The sequence below is a fragment of the Aspergillus thermomutatus genome (assembly GCF_002237265.1).
Source record: "Aspergillus thermomutatus strain HMR AF 39 chromosome Unknown NODE_288, whole genome shotgun sequence".
Taxonomy (NCBI): domain Eukaryota; kingdom Fungi; phylum Ascomycota; class Eurotiomycetes; order Eurotiales; family Aspergillaceae; genus Aspergillus; species Aspergillus thermomutatus.
The window spans coordinates 23,150-34,226 of NW_020798338.1; the positions used below are offsets into that span (position 1 = coordinate 23,150).

Here is an 11,077-nt window from a genome sequence, read left to right on the forward strand (position 1 = left end):
TCCTCCGTAGACTTCCCTCCTCCGCAGACTTCCCTCCTCCGTAGACTTCCCTCCTTGGTCGACTGCCCTCCTTAGTCGACTGCCCTCCTTAGTCGACTGCCCTCCTTAGTCGACTGCCCTCCACAGTAGACATCACTCCACAGTAGACGTCCCTCCATAGCAGTCTTCCCTCCATAGCAGTCTTTCCTCCATAGCAGTCTTCCCTCCTCAGTAGATTTCCCTCCACAGTAGTCCTCCCCCCATAGCAGTCTTCCCTTCTTAGGTCCTCCCTCCATAGCAGTCTTCCTTCCTCAGCAGACAATGGCCATTCCGAGCAGGTTCGATCAGGTTCGATCAGTGGCGGTCTCCTAATTAGCGGCCAATATGGGACATACTGGGACTAGGGTCTTCAGTATTCCACTACTACATGATAGTAATTGTGACTGTCACATAACTACAAGTCTCCAGTATCTTTACCATCAAATAACTGGCTTGGCTCAGCAGACCAAAATATACTGTGGCTGCCTCCTGAGCATCGTCAATAAGGATGCCACCCTTGCTCTCGGGTATTATGAGGGGCGTCTTTCTATTTTAGGATTCCACGCCCTATAAACTAGGATCCTTTCGTACTCAACTATTTCCTAAATTCGTTTCAAAGGTCGGCCTGGGATGCCTCAGCGTTATACATGAATTCGATCCACAGAAATTCTGAATTTTCGAGCAAACTCTACGTGATTCGATGTAATGCGGCAAGTTCGCCACTAATTTGGGAGTTGGGGGTTTCCGCGCCAAGATACGGCGCAAGGCAATGAGACCAAAACTTTCTACGTTTGACAGGGCGCGCAGTCGCAAGCCCTTCATAATCACTTCGAAGTCATGCCAAGAATTGCCTTAGGCTCCTGCTTCAAATGCAAAACGCCTTTCTCTTATTCACACGAGACATCTGTAAGGGAACCGCATGAGGACATACTAGGGACTGACTGATTCATCTAGCTTAAAAGTACAGAAACTCGTAGGGGAGAGAGGGCTGCAAGATAAAATAGAAACGTCAGGTGGCCGGTGTTTGTCCTGGCCGTGGTGCTCACGCAGTAGTCCATTGCAGTGCTTATGATGGCGCCAGTTAAGATGTGGCGTGCGATGCAATGCCGTGCCTTAACCAAAGCCATCAAATTGACAAGCACACTCCAATTTTACAAGCGCCGCGAAGCAAGAAGCTCAGGTACGAAGTCGATGTACCTCCTCCGCATGCAAGCGTAGGTGCATTTCATGCCGTAGCGATAGATCACAGAAATTGCACTTGCGATCCTGCAGATGGGATGCCTTGAAGTGTCTCTTCACACCATAAACATCAGAGTATTCTTTTAAGCATTGAAAACACGCAGATGGCTTGTCCGCTGCCACTTTTTCCTTGATGGCACCAAGTTTCTTCTCCCATGCCGATACAGTTGGCCGCTCAGGTCTCTTTTGCTTCTTAGTTGGTGGATCCGCAATCAATTCTCCTCTTAAAGAACTGCGATTTGCTATTTCGCTGCCTTTTTCGGCAGCAGGTGACGCCGAAAATGGCCGTCTTTCAGCAACTTCCTTCTGCCACGCTCCCGCACTTTCTGCCGACGCACCATTTAGCGTAATACTTCCTGCCTGAGGCTGTCAACGTCGTGGGCGCTTCCATCAGGAATTGTCCTGGAAGGCTCATCCTCCGCTTCACCATCACAGGTCCCTACAATTTCACGAGGGCGCGGAGAATGGCGCCCTCAATGTCGCACCAGTTAGTCTCTGGCCAGTACCTCAACAATATGACTACAATAAGCCCCCCGTTCCTGCCTCTCGCCCCTCCGCTTTTCTTCACCCTTTGCTCACATCGCATCTCCGAAAGCTCGACTTTGTCGTTGTCCATCGTTTCAACCGAGTATCCAGTCGTCACATCCTGGGATCCCTTTTGCTCTCCCTGTTGCTTTTGCTCCCTACGGTCGGCTTACGCGTTTGATCATGCGTCGTCGGAGAGAAACCAGTGCCAGCTCCCGCATTGCCACTACTGAATCGTCCACTACGTCTCCTGGAATTACCGACGACGATAGATCCTTCGAACCCAACTCAGAGACGGACCTGACGGAACCGGAATACCTGCCTTCCTCGTCTCAGATGGCCAAACGAAGGAAAATACGGCGGGGCCCTGCTTCAAGACACCTCCGGGCGGACTTGGGGGAGTTCAGGGCTTCGGAAACTGAGAATGTCACAGATGCCTCGGCCGTGGAGCTTGTTCACCGGGGCCGTTACGAAGATCCAGCCGATGATACAGATGAGGATCTCTCTAAGGTGCCGGAAGATTATGGCAGGTCGAATAATACCCGGAAACTGAACCTTCGACTGAAGGACCGCTGGGCTCGGTCAGTATCCATGTTAACCAGTTTTTTGAACTGTTGTCTTTGATGGACCGACCTCTGACTCATCTGCTTTCAGGTATTGTCGGACCAAAGCAATCGAGCCGTCAGCCGATCCGAAGTGGGAAGATGCAGAGGACGCCTTACGTCAAGCCTCCCCAAACGACATGCACCGGTTCCTGAATTGGTGTCTCAAGCTGGAATACAACTCGGATGGTCGCCGTCTGAAGGGCTACAGGAAAGCTAGTGCCCTCGAAGCGGATTGGAAGTACTTCCGAGTCTACTACACCAAAGTTACCAAGCAGGAGATGAGCAACGAAATGGGTGGGGCGGTCCGCACTGTATGTTCCCTCCGTCCTGGATCCTGTCTCTATTAGCATGTCATCTGACCGTGCGGGCAGGGAATGAGACACTTGATCGATAAACGCGGGTTGGACAAACAGCCGCGGGCGAACACTCCTGTCTATATCGAAGACATGGTACCATTCAACGAGACGATTCTCCAAACCCGGGAAAAGCGATTCCATCTGGGGTTTCAGCGGATTATTCTATGTCTGTACAACACCATCGGGCTTTTCACTGTCAACCGGAAACAGGCAATCCTACACCTCCAGTTCAAGCATTTACAGATAAGTCTCCAGCGGGATCCGCATGGAGGACCTCCGGTGCCGATGATCGAAATCCAACCCCAGTTTGTGAAAAGTGTCCTCGGAATGTCCAAGGTGGACGTGCGCCTCAGCGTCATGCCTGGTGCCTGGTTGGCTTATTAACCTGATAAATGAGACAGCAATACCTTCGCATTACCAGAGATTATCTATGGTATATCGCTTGTTTTCAGCCCACACGTATTGCTCTTCATCGTACTATTCTATGCAAATGCATTTGAGGCGCCCCACTTGACTTCGATGGAGGACCTTCGGAGGCTGCTCATTGAGGATGGCCGACAGGAGATGCCACTCCCCCTGAAAAGGGAGATGGACAACTACTATGTTTTTCCGAAGGTTGACGTGATTGACGGCAAGCCCTGTATCTTGTGGGAGATACCCATGAACGGCTCCACACTCGATGCGCAGCTTCGGTCACTCAGTGAAATACATGGTTTTCTGAATCCTCTGTTCTCCCACCAGTTTCGTTGCGGGACCGGAGAATTGCTTGATCAAAGTGGTAAGGACTGTGGTCTCTCCGATCCAATTGCGTGTGGCCCTAAAGATCACTGACTATCGAATCTAGGATTTGTGAGCGACGCGCAGCGCAACGTGATCATGGCGCACGCAAGCAGCAGAACCTTCATCAAGCACTACCGACCGCGACGGCATGCTGAAATGCAGGAGATTGTATGCGGACTCAATCCAGTTGAGGAATTTTCGAGAGCTGTAAAACGGATGAGCCGTTGGATTGACACGAGGCGGCCTCGGTACCTAACCGACGCTGAAAAAGCGTCAGTGGAGATGGATCCCGAGTTGCAATCCGCAATACGATGGCAAGTTGAACTGGAGGACCGTTGCGCTCAATCCGACGATCCAACATTGCGGGCCTTGTTGGAACAACAGGAACGCATTGTCCACAACACGCGTCGCCGTCTCCAGGAGAGACGGCGGAAAGAGATCCGCCAGGAATTTAGCCGGAAACAAGCGGTCATTGATATTGAGAGGCAATTGACAGGCGGTGCCGTTAATGACGAGCCTGCCCGGGAGGTGTTACGGAAAGAGTTTGCCATGCCACCGGAGCAGATCCTCCTTGTGGAGTCATTTTTTACATGGCCCACTTCAGACTCGTTGGAAGACGAGTGGATGAGGCGCAATAAAGCCGTGACGGCGGGTGTACAGTATTGTGGTTTCCCTGAGGGGGCCCTCTCCGCGGACGGCCGAAACGTCCTGCATCAGAGGATGTATAATTTAGTATAAGTTTCACTATAAAACTTAAAGCTTAGTATAGCTAAACTATTTCTAGCTAAGTTATACTATTAGCTAACTTACTATAGTTAGATTTAGTTTAGTTATAGGTTAGATTAGAGTTGCATTTGGTCTGAGTTCAGGTATAGCCTGCCATAACCAGCACTAAACCTCAGTAATTTCAAGTTAAAAAATTAGAACTTAGAACCCACCCTAACCTAGTGTGATTTAGTGTGAGTTTCACTGTAAAAAACTACTACTAGGTCTAGATAGGCCTAGCTAGGCCCCTATTAACTAACTATAGTTAGATTTAGTTTAAGTTAGTTTTAATTTAGGTTGGATAAATAGTTAAATTTTAATGGTTTTTAGAATTTAATTTCTCTTACCTTAGGCATATGCCTCATGCCTATCTAATATCCATATAGAATATTCTTATTTTTATATGAAATATATGGTAATTATCATCATACTAATCTATATCTAAAATATCAATTTGATATATATAGGGTTGAAATGGTGGTGGTTGAAAATCATTTTTATACCATGTGATTGAGGATCAAGTAAGGATATCTGGGTGCTTATGTATTAATATATCCAGCTAAAGAGGGTAAGCTAACTGCAGAGACAGCAGGGTTATAGCAGAGATAGTTAATATAATACTGTCTATCTAGCTGGGAGGATAAAGCTGCTTTACTTATAAGAGTACATTTGGCTGTTATACTTGAATATAAGTTACTTTGTCTTCTATGTGTTGGGATCTTAGATTTAGAATATATTTCTACTTGGTTTTAAGCTGTCAATGTATTGCTTACACTTGTCTTAGTGTCTAGATATATAAGCTTCTTAAGATATAATAATTCATCAAAGTGTAATATTTACATTTAATACTATAGTCTATGATAATCTCTTACCCTAATACTATAGCCTTATTTTATTTACGATCTTCTGTTCAAGGTAGTGATAATTGGACGCAGAAACAGGCAGTGGCTTAGAGGCAAGGGCACTACAGCATATTATAGGAGGTAGCTTTAGGCCTTAGAAAAGTGGCAGAGAATAGAGATTAATGCCTGAAGGAAGAGGCATAGAGCTAAACTTGAAAGGGAATAAGTTACACAGATTTTGAATGATTATTCAGCAGTTACTAGGATTATTAAGCAACATCCAGGGAGAAGAAGTCGATGATGCGATACCACGTGACAGGGCAGACAGCATTAAATGAAAACATATGACAGTGATACTGCCTCAGGTATCAACTAGGCCCCATGATGGCATCAGCTGGCTCTCATCCAATCACTGTGCTGGAAATATGTCTCAAATGACATCTTTAGATCAGTAGTACCAGCATTGCAGATCTGCCTCTATCTGTCCTCTCATTCCAGGGGAAGGCGGATAAGCCGTCATTAGTCTTACAGTCATAGGGATATGACGTCAGCACCAGATCCTGGCAGATCCATCGTGATTGATCAATTCATCGAGAAAAGGTGTCCGTATAAGGTACATACGACATACGACATGTCAACCCAGGCTGGGTATGCGGAATTCCCGGTTTTCGGAATAACATCATCTATTAAGGTCTATGCTGATCGTACCTGGTACAGAGTATATGAGTCCTCCATGGGATGTTCATCAGTCGAGGTTGTACTATTCATTCTTCTCGGTTCTGCCGCGGTCTGTGTTCGATCGCGAGACCTATGACGCTAGTGGCTGCTGCCCATATATTTCTCCTCCGTACGACCATCCATTGCACCACCATTGCGCGAGTATAAATGATCATACAGGCTTCAGAGTGGGTTTGCTGTGATATAACTCCGCTACAACTAGATTCTGATCTGACACTCTCAGATGGACTCGCCAGCCAGTTCAAACCAAGGCCGCGACGGCGGTCCGCGCAAGTATGCCTTCAACCGCGAGGGCGCCCGTGAGCGAGAAATGCACCTGTAAATCGGCTACAATCCAATCCTCACATTAACCAAAACTAATGCAATGGCAGCTACCTCCCGTACTGGGGCTTCTCCGACTCCGAAAAGTTCGCCCAGCAGTCGATCGGAAAATACCCGAACGTGTCGCGCGACAATGTCCTCACCGTGTTCGCGCAGCTCGCGGCCCTCCGCATGCACGCGCAGCGCGCTCTCATCTCGCTTTTCGATAAGACGATGCAGCATGTTGTTGCGGAGGCGACCCCGGATCTCAGTCTGCGAGCTGCGGACGGCCGTGACAGGGCGGATGCGCTGTGGCTGGGGGTGCGCCGGCTGCCGCGTCAGAAGGTGCCCATGTGCTATCATGCGGTCAGGTCGTTTACCGAAGAGGGCCGGGACATATTTGTCGCTGACGATCTGACGCGCGACGACCGGTTCAAGAATCATCCCTCGGTCACGGGCCATCCCCACAACCGGTTTTACGTCTCGGTGCCCATCACGTCGCCGGATGACTATGTCATTGGGAGCGTGGCGGTGCTTGATGATCGGCCGAGGGATGGGGTTACTGCCGAGCAGGAACAATTTCTCAAGGAGCTGTCGGCTACGGTCATGGATCATCTGCTCTGTCTGAGAGCGATGAGGGAGGAGTACCGTGAGGAGAAGATGGTGCGTGCGCTGGGATTGTTCGTCAAAGGCAAGTCGTTCTCAACCAATGGTTCTACAGTCAAGAGGCACTGGACAAGAAATACGGTGGGCAGATTGCTCTTGTCAACAAGAGGCTGGAGCAACTGCAGGTATCCAAGTCGAGTGGCGAGGGGGACGATGCTGGAAGTGACCAGGGGGACAAAGATACGGCAGCTGCTGGCGCGGACGGCGATCCTGGCAAGCACGTATCCCCCATCCATAGATTTAAACAAGACGGAGATGGGGCAAGTGAAGAAGAGGAGGCAGACGGCGAGACCGATGAAAAGAATTCGAAGCCACAGCGACCAAAGCTCTCCCCGACCACCAGCCAGCTGCAGGAGTCCCTTGCTCCCAGCAACGTCCGGTCTGTAGTCAACCGCGCCGCTTCGATGATCTATCAGGCCCTCGACGTCGAAGGGGCGATGTTCATCGATGCCAGCGTGCACGCTCGGCGGCAGACAGTGGGATTCACCGAGTCCAAATATGATAACCCTGAAGCTTACAATGTCCAGCACCACGTGGACAACAACGGCGGAGAGGAGCAGATGCCATCCGCTTCCAGCCCCGAGTCCCGTTCCGATTCCAATGCTGCGGAGGACGACTCGCACGCCCGCAGCCTCGTGCTCGGCCATTACACCTCGTCTACCTCGGAGGGAGGAGTCAACCTGAACGACAGCCATTACGTCTCGCTGTCGGGTGGTTTCATCAACCATCTCATCGATCAGTATCCCCGCGGTAAGATCTTCCATATCGAAGAAGACGGGTCCATTTCTCTAAGCTACGAGGGAGTCGCCGATGAAATCAACTACTCTCGGACAGGCAGCCGCGGAGCAATGTCGGTGGAGCCGGAAAAGAAGGATATCCAGCAGGAGACCATGGACATCAAGCAAATGATGAAGGTACTTCCCGACGCGCGATGTATCGCCGTGTACCCCGTCTGGGACTTCCAGCGGGGCCGGTGGTTCACCGTCTGCGTCGTATGGACCAATGACCCCGGCAGAGTGTTGTCGGAGCCAAAGGACCTGACGTACCTGGCGGCCTTTAGCAACACCGTCATGGCCGAGGTGTCCCGTTTGGACTTGGAGGCAGCCGACCGAGCCAAGAGCGACTTTATCTCGTCCATCTCGCACGAGCTGCGGTCGCCCTTGCATGGGCTTCTCGGCACGGTAGAGTTGCTCCAGGAGATGGTGAATAGCTACGCCCAGAAGTCCCTGATCGAAACAGTCTACAGCTGCGGCCGTACATTACTGGACACCTTGAACCACCTCCTGGACTACGCCAAGATCAACACGCTCACTCGGCCCCGTCCGTCCGACAAGGCGGGCGTACATGGGTCAACCGACGTGTCCAAGCCCCAAGCGGCCGTGCCTGGGTCTCTTCAAGACGAGAATCTCGGCGTGTTGGTGCAGGAGGTCGTAGAGGGTCTCCTCGCCGGCGCAGAGTACCAGCGTCGCGGGGCAAATGGGGATAGTGACGCGCTGGCCAAGAAGGAGGATGCAGGCCCGAAGAACCGTCTCATCACGATCGTCGACATCGAATGGCAGGACAGCTGGCACTTTAGTGTCTATTCCGGGGCCTGGCGTCGAGTGGTCATGAATCTATTTGGGAATGCTCTGAAATACACCCAGGCGGGCTACATCCGGCTGCTGATGAGACGGGATACTTTGCTGGTGGATGGCAAGAAAACCCCCGCCATCCGTATGACGTTCAGTGATTCGGGTCGCGGCATGTCCAAGGACTTCCTAACCAATCATCTCTACAGCGCCTTTCTGCAGGAGGACACGACGTCTCCGGGCCTAGGAGTCGGTCTGCATCTGGTCCATCAGATTGTCAAGTCACTCAAAGGACAGATCAAGTTCAGCAGTGAAGTCGGCCGAGGAACGGACGTGGATGTCGTGCTGCCTGTCGAACAGCCCGAGCTGTCCAGCCCTTCCTCCCCTCGCTCATTTGCCCCCTTGAAGGAGAAACTGAGCGGCATGACGGTCTCACTGTTCACGCGCAGCTCGAAGCTGGGCGACCTAGGATTCGACCCTGAGGTCTTCGACCACATCCTAACCAGCCTCGGACAGATGATCTCCGGCTGGTTCGGACTCCGCGTCCTGACGCCGGACGAGGTCGATTCCATCAAGCCGGATTTCGCCATCGTGACGGAACACGAGTACCGGAACTACTATATTGAGGGCACGAACGAGCCCAAGCCAGACAGTGGGGAGATCCAGCCTGCTCTCCCGTTGATTGTTCTCTCCGCAAGAACGAGTAGCTGGAAGACCTTGGGAGAGACCGTCGAGGATGCGGTTATTTTCCTCACCCAACCGTAAGTTCTTCCGGTGGAACTCATGTGCAAATGGTTGACAATCGTAGGGTGAGCCCGAAAACGCTGGCCACGGCCTTTGAGCATTGTCTGGGCCAACCGGAGCGATCAAGCAGTTCAACGCCCCGGAAACTGCCCTCGCCCGTGCAGCCTGTGGAGGACGGGATCCCAGACGCGGAGAAAATGTTCGGGGGCAAGAGAAATAGCGAGAAAGACCGGGCCCTAGAGCCTGTCCTTGGACGGGCGGTCAACGGGGAAGACAGGCAGCAACAAAATGGCGATGGACAGACTGACGGCAAAGGAGCAAAAAATATCCTTCTGGTGGAGGATAACCAAGTCAATCTCAAGGTGAGTACTGCTTCAGCCTGACCGATCTCTCTAACATGTCCAGATCATCGAAATGTGCGTCAAAACCGCCGGCTTCGCCTACAGCACCGCAAAGAACGGGCTGGAAGCGCTAGAAAAGTTCAAGGCGAACACATACGACGCAGTCGTTATGGGTCAGTCACCCCGTCCTCAATCTTTCCTCTTTCTAACCCCTGCAGACATTTCCATGCCAGTCATGGACGGCCTTACGGCCACGCGCGAGATGCGCTCGTTCGAACGAAAGACCAAGCGTCCCCCGGCCACCATCATCATCCTGACTGCCGTCCTCTCATCGTCGATGCAGCACGAGGCCATGATGAGCGGGGTGAATCTGTTCCTGACGAAACCTACGCCGCTGAAGCAGCTCAAGGAGATTCTGCGGAATCTGTCGGATGGGAAGGATGTATCCCAGAATTAGTCATGAGTCATGAGTTATATATGGTGTTGGGTTCTGTATAGTATAATGAGTAACGTTATGGATAGATATACAGTATGCATTTAATCACTACTTCAAGGCATCCTCGCCGCAGTCTCTGTAGTCTATTAGTTATCGTCTGTCTAGACCATCTAGTCAATCCATATGACTGAGTGAGTTGTCTCAATGCATAAGAATGATCACTGATAATATGTCAATAGGTAGCGTCTGTCTGATTGCTCATCCATGTCTAGACTAATAATGGGCTGTATTATGCATACTCCCAGGGTACCCACTCCCTCATCCTCATAAGAAGAGGACAACCTGCACTTCCATCCCTTACAGACCAGAAAGCCAGTCCAACCCCTACCGCCAGCATGAGCGACCTAACAACCACAAACCGCACCCACTTCAAGTAAGAAATATCTCCGGCAATACACCACCCACTAACTCATCCACTCTAGCAAGGTTGCCTCAACCCACCACACCGACTTCGGCCCCCTCATCGAGACACTCATCGACGAGATCAAGACCCGCCGGCTCTGGATCAGCGCCAGCCTAACCGACAAGCATGATCATCCCGTCCGACTCCTCGACTACGCCTGCGGCGCGGGGACAGCCTCCAAGGTACGCTATCGCCCCCCCACAAGATCGACATGCATACTCATGACCCAGGCCCTCCTCCCATTCATCACGCAGGCCGTCGGCCTCGACCTGTCGGAGAATATGGTCGCGGAGTACAACGCCTGGGCGCGCGGGCAGGGCCACCCGCCCGAGACGATGCAGGCGTACCATCTCGATCTACTGGCCGATCGCCCCGCGGCGGGGATCGAGCTGTCCGGGTTCGATGTGGTGGTTGTTTGCATGGCGCTGCACCATGTTGCGGATGTGGGGCTGCTGCTGGGTCGGTTGGCGGGGTGTTTGAGGCCGGGGGGCGTGTGTGTGGTTGTCGATGGGGTGCCGTCGGCGTCCACATCAGCTGATGGGGATACGGCTGACGCGGATACGGCTGACCTGCGGGCTGTCTTGACGGGTGAGCAGCTGGGGGTGCTGGAGACGGTCGGGAAGCATGGGTATGCGGAGGGGGAAATGCGGGGGTTGTACGAGCGGGCCTGTCTCTTAGTCACGTCTGTCGC

The 11,077-nt window shown here is 51.8% G+C and overlaps 2 protein-coding genes across 2 annotated transcripts; both read left to right on the plus strand.

Moving 5' to 3' along the window:
• Positions 1–1,965: 1,965 nt before the first annotated feature.
• On the plus strand, positions 1,966–9,944 carry CDV56_103577 (uncharacterized protein; the record flags this gene model as incomplete). The annotated part of the gene is made up of 10 exons (XM_026757196.1): positions 1,966–2,363; positions 2,437–2,698; positions 2,759–3,114; positions 3,196–3,521; positions 3,588–4,255; positions 6,092–6,186; positions 6,240–6,848; positions 6,890–9,163; positions 9,211–9,508; positions 9,552–9,944. 10 exons carry the CDS (start codon positions 1,966–1,968, stop codon positions 9,942–9,944), a joined length of 5,679 nt encoding a protein of 1,892 aa, XP_026610683.1.
• Positions 9,945–10,318: 374 nt separating this feature from the next.
• Positions 10,319–11,014, plus strand: CDV56_104419 (class I SAM-dependent methyltransferase; the record flags this gene model as incomplete). Its single annotated transcript, XM_026758038.1, has 3 exons — positions 10,319–10,356; positions 10,406–10,568; positions 10,617–11,014. Coding segments are annotated over 3 exons (599 nt in total), but the record flags the coding sequence as incomplete, so codon positions are not given.
• Positions 11,015–11,077: the final 63 nt, after the last annotated feature.